The sequence below is a fragment of the Pangasianodon hypophthalmus genome, chromosome 18 (genome assembly GCF_027358585.1).
Source record: "Pangasianodon hypophthalmus isolate fPanHyp1 chromosome 18, fPanHyp1.pri, whole genome shotgun sequence".
Lineage (NCBI taxonomy): Eukaryota > Metazoa > Chordata > Actinopteri > Siluriformes > Pangasiidae > Pangasianodon > Pangasianodon hypophthalmus.
The window spans coordinates 17,205,098-17,221,067 of NC_069727.1; the positions used below are offsets into that span (position 1 = coordinate 17,205,098).

At 36.9% G+C, this 15,970-nt stretch overlaps 2 protein-coding genes across 2 annotated transcripts; both read right to left on the reverse strand.

Annotated features, from left to right (window-relative positions):
* Positions 1-6,103: 6,103 nt before the first annotated feature.
* On the reverse strand, positions 6,104-7,486 carry LOC117599464 (uncharacterized). The gene is made up of 3 exons (XM_034313076.2): positions 7,346-7,486; positions 6,793-7,093; positions 6,104-6,708 (listed from the first exon to the last, which is right to left on the reverse strand). The coding sequence occupies exons 1-3, from the start codon at positions 7,399-7,401 to the stop codon at positions 6,388-6,390; spliced, it is 678 nt and encodes a 225-aa protein (XP_034168967.2). The 5' UTR covers positions 7,402-7,486; the 3' UTR covers positions 6,104-6,387.
* Positions 7,487-13,185: 5,699 nt separating this feature from the next.
* On the reverse strand, positions 13,186-14,565 carry LOC113531838 (uncharacterized). The gene is made up of 3 exons (XM_026922764.3): positions 14,423-14,565; positions 13,870-14,170; positions 13,186-13,785 (listed from the first exon to the last, which is right to left on the reverse strand). The coding sequence occupies exons 1-3, from the start codon at positions 14,476-14,478 to the stop codon at positions 13,465-13,467; spliced, it is 678 nt and encodes a 225-aa protein (XP_026778565.3). The 5' UTR covers positions 14,479-14,565; the 3' UTR covers positions 13,186-13,464.
* Between the last annotated feature and the right edge of the window lie 1,405 nt (positions 14,566-15,970).

Here is a 15,970-nt window from a genome sequence, read left to right on the forward strand (position 1 = left end):
TTACTAGGATTAAGGATTTATTTCATTTTATATTTATAATAATTATATAATTATATAATTATACATATATATATATATATATATATATATATATATATATATATATATATATATATATATATATATATGTATGTACACTTCTCAATAAATTAAAGGAACACTTTGAAAACACATCAGATCTCAATGGGAAAAATATCATGCTGGATATCTATACTGATATGGACTGGGTAATGTGTTAGGAATGAATGGATGCCACATCGTTTGATGGAAATTAAAATTATCAACCTCCAGAGGGCTGAATTCAAAGACTCCCCGAAAATCAAAGTGAAAAATCATGCACCAGGCTAGTCCATTTTGCTGAAATTTCATTGCAGCAACTCAAAATGGTACTCAGTAGTTTGTATGGCCCCCACGTGCTGGTACGCATGCCTGACAACGTTGGGGCATGCTCCTAATCAGACGACGGATGGTGTCCTGGGATATTTCCTCCCAGATCTGGACCAGTGCATCACTGAGCTCCTGGACAGTCTGAGGTGCAACCTGGCGGCGTCGGATGGACCGAAACATAATGTCCCCGAGGTGTTCTATTGGATTTAGTTCAGGCGAGCCTGTGGGCCGTTCAATGGTATCAATTCCTTCATCCTCCAGGAACTGCCTGCATACTCTCGCCACATGAGGCCGGGCATTCTCGTCCACCAGGAGGAACCCAGGACCCACTGCATCAGCGTAGGGTCTGACAATGGGTCCAAGGGTTTCATCCCCATACCTAATGGCAGTTAGGCTTCCATTGTCTAGCCTGTAGAGGTCTGTGCGTCCCTCCATGGATATGCCTCCCCAGACCATCACTGACCCACCACCAAACCGGTCATGCTGAACGATGTTAAAGGCAGCATAACGTTCTCCACGGCTTCTCCAGACCCTTTCACGTCTGTCACATGTGCTCAGGGTGAACCTGCTCTCATCTGTGAAAAGCACAGGGCGCCAGTGGTGGACCTAACAATTCTGGTGTTCAATGGCAAATGCCAATCGAGCTCCATGGTGCCTATCTATCTATCTATCTATCTATCTATCTATCTTTTGGAGGGAGGGATCTTCATAAATGTTTCCACAATTTTTTTGTGTAATCATTTTTTCTGTTTTGTTATAGGTTCAATTTAATGCCATTTAATGACTTGACAAGAGTTCAGCATAATCATTAGTCGGATATTATTATTATTATTATTATTATTATTATTATTATTACAGTTGGTGTTGATTTTTTTAGATTAATTAGAACCCCATCTTGTTTATAATTTTAAAAGCACATAAACTTACAAGTCCTTAGCAGAGTTCCTACATATTTTTAGACAAAAACTTTTCACTTATCAATTTCCACAATATTGCAAACAAAGACATTTATATCTACATTTACTTTATTCAGTTATTTATAACTTATGAAATTAGTTACGTGCCTATTTACTTGAATGGTAAACCAAAATTAGCTAATATGTAAATTGTCAAGATAATAATGGGAATAATTCCATGACTTATCGAATCATTTCTGGCATCTTCTTCCCCAGATAGCATACCTTTCATTTTTCCTTCTTGAGCCATCAGCCTGGAAAGATCATGGTTCTACATGCTGCTGCATTTATTCATTTGTATTTTTCTTCATCTCTATTCCCTATATTTCATGTGTGACGTGTTTCTGACATATAATCACTGGCCACCTTATTAGGAACACATGCACCATGTTCATATTTAACATCAGAATTGAAAGACTGAAAGTTGTCCTGAACCACCTGGACTGTTCCGGTGATAGCGTAGTATCCTTTTATGTTTCGGCTAACGTGTTTACCCTTTCTTTAATAAAGCCTAATGATTTGGCAGTAAAAGTGAAGTATGATTGGATTGCATTTTATCAGGTGTCATATATTGCCCAGTATACATTTCCAGTATTTGTCACGTCATTACAGTAAACGAAGACAAATGAAAGTAGTGAAGCAATTGTGGAATTGTCCAACCAAATGTGACTCAATACATGTAAGGATTCAAATCAGCAAATGTACTTTCATTATTTTCCTAGAAGTCTGAAGGCGTAGCAAATGGTAGGACCTCTTGCACTGACTATGGACTTTGAAATAACTACTAAATCTTCAGAAACCAAAGGATGTATTTCATTTTATATTTATAATATTTATAATTTCTAATTTATGAATTCCTTTTACTGCAAAAATCTATTTATCAAGTGTATTTACAAACTTAATAAACACAATCTATCTATCTATCTATCTATCTTTTAGTGTAAGCATTTTTTCTGTTTTGATATAGGTGCAATTTAATGCCATTTAATGACTTGACAAGAGTTCAGCATTATTATTATTATTATTATTATTATTATTATTATTATTATTATTATTATAATTGGTGCTGATTTGTCAGATTAATTAGAACCCCATCTTGCTTATAAGTTTGAAAGCACATAAACTTAATATTTAAATTAATGATGGGAATAATTCCATGACTTATTGAATCATTTCTGGCGTCTTTTTCCTGAGATAGCATAGCTTTCATTTTTCCTTCTTGAGCCATCAGCCTGGAAAGAACATGGTTCTACAATTCAATTCAATTCAATTTTATTTGTATAGTGCTTTTAACAATGGACATTGTCACAGAGCAGCTTTACAGAAATAAATACATTCAAATTAATTTAAATTAAATAAATTGTAAATGTGTGAATTTATCTCTAATGAGCAAGCCAGAGGTGACGGTGACAAGGAACAACTCCCTGATATGACTAATAAACCTTACTCAAAACGGAAACAATCCTCATCTGGGTGACACCAGATAGTGCAGTTATAAATAATTCCCTTCTATAACTGTGTACTATATGGACAAATAGTGCAATTGTGCAACCAGTAAATTGATTAACGTTTTCACAAGGAGTCTGGGTTGTTGAACCTATCCTCTGTCCACTGATGAAGACCTGACTGTAAAACTGCTCGCAGCAACCGCAGCCCCAAAGCCACCACAGCAATCTCAGTCCCAAGCCATCATAGTACATCTCCCCATATGAGATCTCCAAGCCATCTCCACGGAACCCATGTGGCACCATCCCCAGCAATCCCAATGATCTTCATCCACGTGGGGCCACCCCCAGCAGCAGCAAGCGATCTCCAATCGATGAGAGCTCCAACCAGAGGTAGGGCATCAGGATGGATCAGATAGTGCCATAGAGCAAAAGGGGTCAGGATCACTGGTATCAATGGTAGCATCTGTAGCTTGACAGAGAGAGAGGGAGAGAAAGGGAGAGATTGTTATGGAAGCTTTTGTCCACTAATGGTTAACCGACAAGGTATTTTGCATGCCGAGTACAACAGGGACTCCGGCAAGACTAGCTGTGACAGCATAACAAAAAAGGAGAGCCAGAAGGTAAGAAACACATGAGGGCATCCTGGGACATAAAGTGGCCAGCAACTCGATTGTCGACAAACCTGAGTGAATGTGTGAGAGTGTGGGGGGCGACAGCATCCAAATATCCCAGTTAACCACAACACTCTACGCCTGTGATCCTTCCAGAACTGTTCCCTTACCTAAAAAAAACTATTCACAAAAGACTTGACTAAACAAATATGTTTTCAGCCTAGACTTAAACACAGAGAGTGTGTCTTAGCCACAAACACTAATTGGAAAGCTGTTCCATAACTTTGTAAGAGAAAGCTCTACCCCCTGCTGCAGCCTTCACTTTTCCAGGTACCAAAAAATAGCCTGTACCATTTGATTAAAGTAGGCTTGGCGGATCATAAAAGTCCAAAATTTCACTAAGGTACTAAGACACAAGACCATTCAGTGCTTTATAGGTCAATAGTAGTAATTTATAATCAATACGAAATTTGATTGGGAGTCAATGCAGTGTGAATGAGATAACAAAAGCATGAACTAATTTTTCTGCATTCTCTAGTGACATTATATTTCTCATCTTAGCAACATTTCTAAGATTAAAGAAAGCTATCCTAGTAATATTATCTACACGAGCTTCAAATGAAAGCCTGGAGTCAATAATCACACCAAGGTCTTTTACTGCTGCACATAATGAAACAGAAAGGCCATCCAGAGTTATTATGTAATCAGAAAGCTTACTTCTAGCTGCACGTGGTCCTAGTACAAGTACTTCTCTCTTGTCAGAATTAAGTAAAAGAAAGTTAATAAGCATCCAGTGTCTAATTTCTTTTACACATTCCTCAACTTTATTCATCTGGTGTCTGTCATCTGGCTTTGCTGAAACTGTGTGTCATCAGCATAACAGTGGAAGCTAATACCATGTTTATGAATAATTTTGCCCAGAGGTACTATATATAAAGAAAAGCGCAGTAGGCCTAAAACAGAACCTTGCAGAACACCAAACTTTACCTTAGTGTGTGTAGAGAGGACACAATTTACATCTACAAACTGATAACGATCAGTGAAATAAGACCTGAGCCAGGAAAGGGCTGTTCCCTTAATGCCTACAACATTTTCTAGTCTATCAAAGAGAATAGCATGATCAATGGTATCAAAAGCTGCACTAAGGTCAAGCAACACAAGCAAGGACACAACCCTGATCAGAGGCCAGTAGTAGGTCATTTACTACTTTAACCAGCTCTGTCTCTGTCCTACGATGAGGCCTAAACCCTGACTGATACATTTCATGAATGTTATTCCTATGTAGGTGTGAGCATAACTGCTGTGCTACAACATTTTCTAGGGTCTTGGAGATAAAGGGGAGGTTTGATATTGGCCCATAGTTGGACAATTGACAGGGCTTGAGGTCAGGTTTTTTAATCAGGGGTTTGATAACTGCTAGTTTAAAAGATTAAAGTACATAGCCAGTGCTAAGGGAAGAATTGATCATTTTTAGAAGAGATTCGATTACTTCTGGAATTATCTGTTTGAAGAAATATATAGGTAAGGGATCTAGTATACAAGTTGATGATTTTGATTAGGAAATTAATGAACCTAGTTCGGGGACTCAAAGGGGAGTAAAACATTCTAATCGTTGATCTGATATCGTTATGTGATTATATACAGGGTTAGTTATGAAACTGTCTGGTTTTAAATGAATAGTCTGAGTTTTTTCCCTTAAATTTTACCTTTGAAAAAAATTCATGAAGGCTTCACTGCTACACAATGATTGTGTGCATGTTTCTAATGTGGTCTTATTCCTAGTTAATTTTGCTACAGGATTATTCTTGTTATCTTCAAATACATTAGCTACATGCTGCTGCATTTTTGTTGTATTTTTTTTGAATATTTTTTTTAATCTCTATTCCCTCCATTCCATGTGCTCGACATCTTTTTGACAAATAATCATTGGCCACTTTATTAGGAACACCTGCAGAATGTTCACATTAAAGATAAGTATTGGCACAGGTGCAGGGGGGGGGGGGGGTATTGGGGGGGGGTGTTGTGTAAGTTAAATGTAATGTCATTGGCTTTGACTTTTGCATGGTTGTCGGTACGAGATGGGCTGGTTTGAGTATTTCAGAAACTGCTGATCTCCTGGGATTTTCACACCTTGTTTATCAGAGAGGTCAGACTAGTTCATGTGACAGGAAGGCTATGATAACTCAAATAACCACTCTTTAGAACAGTAAGGAGCAGAAAAGCATCTCATAGAACACATCAAACATTGAGGTGGATAGGCTACAACTGCAGAAATCCACTCTTTTCTTCACTTTAATGCCAATTGCCATCACAAGTTTTGGATATTGAACTCAAATTTTCAAAAATTAAAGTGTTCCATTGTCCATAGCCCCATTAAGTTATGTGAACTTATTTCTTCTCTTTAACTCCAATTGTCATGAATTGTCAAGTTTTGTACTTTTTTTATTCTCATATAAACTCGAGTTTATAAGTTTTCAAAAATTAAACTTAAAGTAATCCATTGTCTTGACTTTGAGTTGAAACAAAGGTTATCTTCAAGTTGAGTTTCCCCCTGGTTTTTAAGGGAAAAGGAGAACTTTCATTTCTAAATTTAACCCACTTGAAATGTCTTACAGTGTACCAGAACCCTTGAAACCAGACAACCCCGAGGAAACCCATGCGGACGCTGCAGGCCCAAGCACAGAAACTCCACACAACTCCACATGATTTAGTCCATAGTAAGGCATACTATGAAGTATTTTAATATATACTTTTTTAATTACACAAATGTTACATTTTAAAATGAAAACATGTCTTAAGCCTTAAAACAAGAACTTTGCTCACTTAAATCATTAACATTAATGACAAAGGCAATAAAAAAAGTGGCAGCTAATTTTGTGAGAGTTGAACTGTTTGTTAATTAAACATATTTATATAATTCAAGTAAAGGACAAACCTGTTGAGTAGAAAAAAGGATAAGCCTGCCAAATTTACAATATGATCAACTCAAGAAGTGGCAAAGAAGTCATGTTCATTCTGCATTTGCTTGCGGAACAGCGTATTGGCAGTATTTATCTTTTCATTTGTGTCTAGATATTTGTTCAGTAAAGCTTTGTAATCCTTTTCAGGGTCACCACCCGTATTGTCTACTTTCCATGTGTAGTAGGCATTGGTTTCAGGTATGTTCAGATTGTTAGCCAGCCACACCCAGAGCCTGGAGCAGGGCAGGAGAGCCACAGCAAAGTAGATAGGATCTTTCTTCATCACCGCACTGTAAGTTTCCAGATATTTCTTCATGGCTGGAGTTGGTTTGATAGGAGGGGTATCCTGTAGTCAGGGACATGGTGTGAATTTTTTTAAAATGGAGATATCATGTATCCAATGTAAATGTTGCAACATTTCAGCTCTTACCTTAAAGAAATATTGCTGAAGTAACACGTCCAAGAATGACTTGTAACTTGTGTATCTTCCTGTTATGAAGTCTCTGATGTCTTCCGGTTTTCTGACCTTCTTGCTCATCATCTTCAGCATATTGGTAACCTCTAGCACATAGTTGATGTCCTGCAAGGTGAAGTTGATGTAGCGCTCAGCTTGCAGGCTGTTGGTTTGCATTTGCTGCAGGAAGTCGACATGGAGAGTCTTGTTTGCGACGTCCACGTTCCAATTCCAGAGATCCTCATAGACATCCTGCTGCTTGGATGCCAAACTGTAGCTACAACAGCACAGTTAACTCATCTCAATATATCCTAGTGATATGCATTCTATTAGATTTTACATATTTTTTTTATTATAATTAACTTCAGACTCCTTGCTCCCAAATAAAATACAAACCTCCCACAGTTGCTGAATAATTCGACGTAAATAAATCAAGTTGCAATTCTAAGGGGTTAGTTATACCACTTCAAATTTATGATTACCTAAGCATTTGCAAAGATTTTATCAAATATTTAAAATCAGTTCTTACCTCAAAGAGCAGAGAAAAAGTATGAATGAAAGTGCAGCAGATGTCATTGCTTTCATTGCACAGAGTTTTCTATAATGCAACACTGTAACAGAAGTGGTCCACTTTCAGCAGCAACCCTTTCTTTAATAAAGCCTAATGATTTGGCAATATAAGTGACGTTTGATTGGTCTGCATTTTATCAGATGTCATATATTGGCCAGTATACATTTCCAGTATTTGTCACGTCATTACAGTAAATGAAGACAAATGAAAGTAGTGAAGCAACTGTGGAATTGTCCAACCAAATGTGACTCAATACATGTAAGGATTCAAATCAGCAAATGTAGTTTCATTATTTTCCTAGAAGTCTGAAGGCGTAGCAAATGGTATGACCTCTTGCACTGACGTTGAAAGAGCTACTAAATCTTCAGAAACCAAAGGATTTATTTCATTTTATATTTATAATAATTATATAATTATATATATATATAAATATATATATATATATATATACATCACTGAGCTCCTGGACAGTCTGAGGTGCAACCTGGCGGCGTCGGATGGACCGAAACATAATGTCCCCGAGGTGTTCTATTGGATTTAGTTCAGGCGAGCCTGGGGGCCGTTCAATGGTATCAATTCCTTCATCCTCCAGGAACTGCCTGCATACTCTCGCCACATGAGGCCGGGCATTCTCGTCCACCAGGAGGAACCCAGGACCCACTGCATCAGCGTAGGGTCTGACAATGGGTCCAAGGGTTTCATCCCCATACCTAATGGCAGTTAGGCTTCCATTGTCTAGCCTGTAGAGGTCTGTGCGTCCCTCCATGGATATGCCTCCCCAGACCATCACTGACCCACCACCAAACCGGTCATGCTGAACGATGTTAAAGGCAGCATAACGTTCTCCACGGCTTCTCCAGACCCTTTCACGTCTGTCACATGTGCTCAGGGTGAACCTGCTCTCATCTGTGAAAAGCACAGGGCGCCAGTGGTGGACCTAACAATTCTGGTGTTCAATGGCAAATGCCAATCGAGCTCCATGGTGCCTATCTATCTATCTATCTATCTATCTATCTATCTATCTTTTGGAGGGAGGGATCTTCATAAATGTTTCCACAATTTTTTTGTGTAATCATTTTTTCTGTTTTGTTATAGGTTCAATTTAATGCCATTTAATGACTTGACAAGAGTTCAGCATAATCATTAGTCGGATATTATTATTATTATTATTATTATTATTATTATTATTATTACAGTTGGTGTTGATTTTTTTAGATTAATTAGAACCCCATCTTGTTTATAATTTTAAAAGCACATAAACTTACAAGTCCTTAGCAGAGTTCCTACATATTTTTAGACAAAAACTTTTCACTTATCAATTTCCACAATATTGCAAACAAAGACATTTATATCTACATTTACTTTATCGAATCATTTCTGGCATCTTCTTCCCCAGATAGCATACCTTTCATTTTTCCTTCTTGAGCCATCAGCCTGGAAAGATCATGGTTCTACATGCTGCTGCATTTATTCATTTGTATTTTTCTTCATCTCTATTCCCTATATTTCATGTGTCACGTGTTTCTGACATATAATCACTGGCCACTTTATTAGGAACACATGCACCATGTTCATATTTAACATCAGAATTGAAAGACTGAAAGTTGTCCTGAACCACCTGGACTGTTCCGGTGATAGCGTAGTATCCTTTTATGTTTCGGCTAACGTGTTTACCCTTTCTTTAATAAAGCCTAATGATTTGGCAGTAAAAGTGAAGTATGATTGGATTGCATTTTATCAGATGTCATATATTGGCCAGTATACATTTCCAGTATTTGTCACGTCATTACAGTAAACGAAGACAAATGAAAGTAGTGAAGCAACTGTGGAATTGTCCAACCAAATGTGACTCAATACATGTAAGGATTCAAATCAGCAAATGTACTTTCATTATTTTCCTAGAAGTCTGAAGGCGTAGCAAATGGTATGACCTCTGGAACTGACTTTGGACTTTGAAATAACTACTAAATCTTCAGAAACCAAAGGATGTATTTCATTTTATATTTATAATATTTATAATTTCTAATTTATGAATTCCTTTTACTGCATAAATCCATTTATTAAGTGTATTTACAAACTTAATAAACACAGTCTATCTATCTATCTATCTATCTTTTAGTGTAAGCATTTTTTCTGTTTTAATATAGGTGCAATTAAATTAATGCATATTTAAATTAATGATGGGAATAATTCCATGACTTATTGAATCATTTCTGGCGTCTTTTTCCCCAGATAGCATAGCTTTCATTTTTCCTTCTTGAGCCATCAGCCTGGAAAGAACATGGTTCTACAATTCAATTCAATTCAATTTTATTTGTATAGTGCTTTTAACAATGGACATTGTCACAGAGCAGCTTTACAGAAATAAATACATTCAAATTAATTGAAATTAAAATAAATTGTAAATGTGTGAATTTATCCCTAATGAGCAAGCCAGAGGTGACGGTGGCAAGGAACAACTCCCTGATATGACTAATAAACCTTACTCAAAACGGAACCGATCCTCATCTGGGTGACACCGGATAGTGCAGTTATAAATAATTCCCTTCTATAACTGTGTACTATATGGACAAATAGTGCAATTGTGCAACCAGTAAATTCATTAAAGTTTTCACAAGGAGTCTGGGTTGTTGAACCTATCCTTGAACTGATGAAGACCTGACTGTAAAACTGCTCGCAGCAACCGCAGCTCCAAAGCCACCACAGCAATCTCAGTCCCAAGCCATCATAGTACATCTCCCCATATGAGATCTCCAAGCCATCTCCACGGACCCCATGTGGCACCATCCCCAGCAATCCCAATGATCTTCATCCACGTGGGGCCACCCCCAGCAGCAGCAAGCGATCTCCAATCGATGAGAACTCCAACCAGAGGTAGGGCATCAGGATGGATCAGATAGTTCCATAGAGCAAAAGTAGCATCTGTAGCTTGACAGAGAGAGAGGGAGAGAAAGGGAGAGAAAGGGAGAGATTGTTATGGAAGCTTTTGTCCACTAATGGTTAACCGACAAGGTATTTTGCATGCCGAGTACAACAGGGACTCCGGCAAGACTAGCTGTGACAGCATAACTAAAAAGGAGAGCCAGAAGGTAAGCAAAACATGAGGGCATCCTGGGACATAAAGTGGCCAGCAACTCGATTGTCGACAAACCTGAGTGAATGTGTGAGAGTGTGGGGGGCGACAGCATCCAAATATCCCAGTTCACCACAACACTCTACGCCTGTGATCCTTCCAGAACTGTTCCTTTACCTAAAAAAAACTATTCACAAAAGACTTGACTAAACAAATATGTTTTCAGCCTAGACTTAAACACAGAGAGTGTGTCTTAGCCACAAACACTAATTGGAAAGCTGTTCCATAACTGTTCCATGGGGCTTTGTAAGAGAAAGCTCTACCCCCTGCTGCAGCCTTGACTATTCCAGGTACCAAAAAATAGCCTGTACCATTTGATCGAAGTAGGCTTGGCAGATCATAAAAGTCCAAAATTTCACTAAGGTACTAAGACACAAGACCATTCAGTGCTTTATAGGTCAATAGTAGTAATTTATAATCAATATGAAATTTGATTGGGAGTCAATGCAGTGTGAATGAGATAACAAAAGCATGAACTAATTTTTCTGCATTCTCTAGTGACATTATATTTCTCATCTTAGCAACATTTCTAAGATTAAAGAAAGCCATCCTAGTAATATTATCTACACGAGCTTCAAATGAAAGCCTGGAGTCAATAATCACACCAAGGTCTTTTACTGCTGCACATAATGAAACAGAAAGGCCATCCAGAGTTATTATGTAATCAGAAAGCTTACTTCTAGTTGCATGTGGTCCTAGTACAAGTACTTCTCTCTTGTCAGAATTAAGTAAAAGAAAGTTAGTAAGCATCCAGTGTCTAATTCCTTTTACACATTCCTCAACTTTATTCATCTGGTGTCTGTCATCTGGCTTTGCTGAAACATACAACTGTGTGTCATCAGCATAACAGTGGAAGCTAATACCATGTTTATGAATAATTTTGCCCAGAGGTACTATATATAAAGAAAAGCGCAGTAGGCCTAAAACAGAACCTTGCAGAACACCAAACTTTACCTTAGTGTGCGTAGAGAGGACACCATTTACATCTGCAAACTGATAACGATCAGTGAAATAAGACCTGAGCCAGTTAAGGGTTGTTCCCTTTATGCCTACAACATTTTCTAGTCTATCAAAGAGAATAGCATGATCAATGGTATCAAAAGCTGCACTAAGGTCAAGCAACACAAGCAAGGACACAACCCTGATCAGAGGCCAGTAGTAGGTCATTTACTACTTTAACCAGCTCTGTCTCTGTCCTACGATGAGGCCTAAATCCTGACTGATACATTTCATGAATGTTATTCCTATGTAGGTGTGAGCATAACTGCTGTTCTACAACATTTTCTAGGGTCTTGGAAATGAAAGGGAGGTTTGATATTGGCCCATAGTTGGACAATTGACAGGGCTTGAGGTCAGGTTTTTTAATCAGGGGTTTGATAACTGCTAGTTTAAAAGATTTCGGTGCATAGCCAGTGCTAAGGGAAGAATTGATCATTTTTAGAAGGGATTCAATTACTTCTGGAATTATCTGTTTGAAGAAATATGTAGGTAAGGGATCTAGTGTACAAGTTGATGATTTTGATGAGGAAATGAATGAACCTAGTTCGGGGACTGAAAGGGGAGTAAAACATTCTAATCATTGATCTGATATCGTTATGTGATTATATACAGGGTTAGTTATGAAACTGTCTGGTTTTAAATGAATAGTCTGAGTTTTTTCTCTTAAATTTTACCTTTGAAAAAAATTCATGAAGGCTTCACTGCTACACAATGATTGTGTGCATGTTTCTAATGTGGTCTTATTCCTAGTTAATTTTGCTACAGGATTATTCTTGTTATCTTCAAATACATTAGCTACATGCTGCTGCATTTTTGTTGTATTTTTTTTGAATATTTTTTTTAATCTCTATTCCCTCCATTCCATGTGCTCGACATCTTTTTGACAAATAATCATTGGCCACTTTATTAGGAACACCTGCAGAATGTTCACATTAAAGATAAGTATTGGCACAGGTGCAGGGGGGGAGTGTTGGGGGGGGGGTGTTGTGTAAGTTAAATGTAATGTCATTGGCTTTGACTTTTGCATGGTTGTCGGTACGAGATGGGCTGGTTTGAGTATTTCAGAAACTGCTGATCTCCTGGGATTTTCACACCTTGTTTATCAGAGAGGTCAGACTAGTTCATGTGACAGGAAGGCTATGATAACTCAAATAACCACTCTTTAGAACAGTAAGGAGCAGAAAAGCATCTCATAGAACACATCAAACATTGAGGTGGATAGGCTACAACTGCAGAAATCCACTCTTTTCTTCACTTTAATGCCAATTGCCAAAGTTTTGGATATTGAACTCAAATTTTCAAAAATTAAAGTGTTCCATTGTCCATAGCCCCATTAAGTTATGTGAACTTATTTCTTCTCTTTAACTCCAATTGTCATGAATTGTCAAGTTTTGTACTTTTTTTATTCTCATATAAACTCGAGTTTATACGTTTTCAAAAATTAAACTTAAAGTAATCCATTGTCTTGACTTTGAGTTGAAACAAAGGTTATCTTCAAGTTGAGTTTCCCCCTGGTTTTTAAGGCAGAAGGTGAACTTTCATTTCTAAATTTAACCCACTTGAAATGTCTTACAGTGTACCAGAACCCTTGAATCCAGACAACCCCGAGGAAACCCATGCGGACGCTGCAGGCCCAAGCACAGAAACTCCACACAACTCCACATGATTTAGTCCATAGTAAGGCATACTATCAAGTATTTTAATATATACTTTTTTAATTACACAAATGTTACATTTTAAAATGAAAACATGTCTTAAGCCTTAAAACAAGAACTTTGCTCACTTAAATCATTAACATTAATGACAAAGGCAATAAAAAAAGTGGCAGCTAATTTTGTGAGAGTTGAACTGTTTGTTAATTAAACATATTTATATAATTCAAGTAAAGGACAAACCTGTTGAGTAGAAAAAAGGATAAGCCTGCCAAATTTACAATATGATCAACTCAAGAAGTGGCAAAGAAGTCATGTTCATTCTGCATTTGCTTGCGGAACAGCGTATTGGCAGTATTTATCTTTTCATTTGTGTCTAGATATTTGTTCAGTAAAGCTTTGTAATCCTTTTCAGGGTCACCACCCGTATTGTCTACTTTCCATGTGTAGTAGGCATTGGTTTCAGGTATGTTCAGATTGTTAGCCAGCCACACCCAGAGCCTGGAGCAGGGCAGGAGAGCCACAGCAAAGTAGATAGGATCTTTCTTCATCACCGCACTGTAAGTTTCCAGATATTTCTTCATGGCTGGAGTTGGTTTGATAGGAGGGGTATCCTGTAGTCAGGGACATGGTGTGAATTTTTTTAAAATGGAGATATCATGTATCCAATGTAAATGTTGCAACATTTCAGCTCTTACCTTAAAGAAATATTGCTGAAGTAACACGTCCAAGAATGACTTGTAACTTGTGTATCTTCCTGTTATGAAGTCTCTGATGTCTTCCGGTTTTCTGACCTTCTTGCTCATCATCTTCAGCATATTGGTAACCTCTAGCACATAGTTGATGTCCTGCAAGGTGAAGTTGATGTAGCGCTCAGCTTGCAGGCTGTTGGTTTGCATTTGCTGCAGGAAGTCGACATGGAGAGTCTTGTTTGCGACGTCCACGTTCCAATTCCAGAGATCCTCGTAGACATCCTGCTGCTTGGATGCCAAACTGTAGCTACAACAGCACAGTTAACTCATCTCAATATATCCTAGTGATATGCATTCTATTAGATTTTACATATTTTTTTTATTATAATTAACTTCGGACTCCTTGCTCCCAAATAAAATACAAACCTCCCACAGTTGCTGAATAATTCAAAGTAAATAAATCAAGTTGCAATTCTAAGGGGTTAGTTATACCACTTCAAATTTATGATTACCTAAGCATTTGCAAAGATTTTATCAAATATTTAAAATCAGTTCTTACCTCAAAGAGCAGAGAAAAAGTATGAATGAAAGTGCAGCAGATGTCATTGTTTTCATTGCACAGAGTTTTCTATAATGCAACACTGTAACAGAAGTGGTCCACTTTCAGCAGCAACCCTTTCTTTAATAAAGCCTAATGATTTGGCAATATAAGTGACGTATGATTGGACTGCATTTTATCAGATGTCATATATTGGCCAGTATACATTTCCAGTATTTGTAAATGAAGACAAATGAAAGTAGTGAAGCAACTGTGGAATTGTCCAGCCGAATGTGACTCAACACCTGTAAGGATTCAAATCAGCAAATGTAGTTTCATTATATGTCCTAGAAATCTGAAGGCGTAGCAAATGGTATCACCTCTCGCACGTACTTTGAAAATGCTACTAAATTTTCAGAAACCAAAGGATTTATTTAATTTTGCATTCATAATGTTTCTAATTTCTAATTTACGACTTCCTTTTACTGCATTTTCCAAAATTAATAAATGCAGTCAATCAATCTATCTATCTATCTATCTATCTATCTATTGGGGGTAGTAATCTTCCTAAATTAATAATATTTTGCATTGTAATAATGATATATTTTGTCACAGGGTTTATAAAAAAATATTATTTAACGGTCTGTCCACAATTTTTTAGTGTAATCATTTTCTATTATTGTTACTATTATTAGTACAATTGGTGTTGATTTTGTCAGATTAATTAGAACCCATTATTATAATTAGAATTTTAAGAGCACATAAACTTAAGTCCTTAGCAGAGTTTCATATTCGAAGACAAAAATTTTCCAATTTCCACAATATTGCAAATAAAAGACATTTATATCTACATTTACTTTATTTACTTATTTAATGACTTATGCAATTACTTCCTAAGAGTTTCGATTGCTTCTGGAATTATCTGTTTGAAGAAATATGTAGGTAAGGGATCTAGTGTACAAGTTGATGATTTTGATGAGGAAATTAGTGAAACTAGTTCGGGCTCTTGAAGGGGAGTAAACCATTCTAACTGTTGATCTGATATCGTTATATTATTATATACAGGGTTAGTTATAAAACTGTCTGGTTTTAAATGAATAGTCTGAATTTTTTGCCTGATATTTTAAATTTTACCTTTGAAAAAAATTCATGAAGGCTTCACTGCTATATAATGATTCTGTGCATGTTTCTATTGTGGTCTCATTCCTAGTTAATTTCCTTTTTATTTCATCATTAACTTTTCAATTTCCACAATATTGCAAATAAAAGACATTTATATCTACGTTTACTTTATTTACTTATTTATTTACTCATGCAATTAATTACTTGATTATTTATTTGAATGGTAAACCAAAATTAGCTAATATGTAAATTGTGAAGATAATAATGGGAATAATTCCATGACTTATCGAATCATTTGTGGCATCTTCTTCCCCAGTAAGCATACCTTTCATTTTTCCTTCTTGAGCCATCAGCCTGGAAAGATCATGGTTCTACATTAGCTACATGCTGCTGCATTTTTTCATATTTGTATTTTTTTTTTATCTGTATTCCCTCCATTCCATGTGC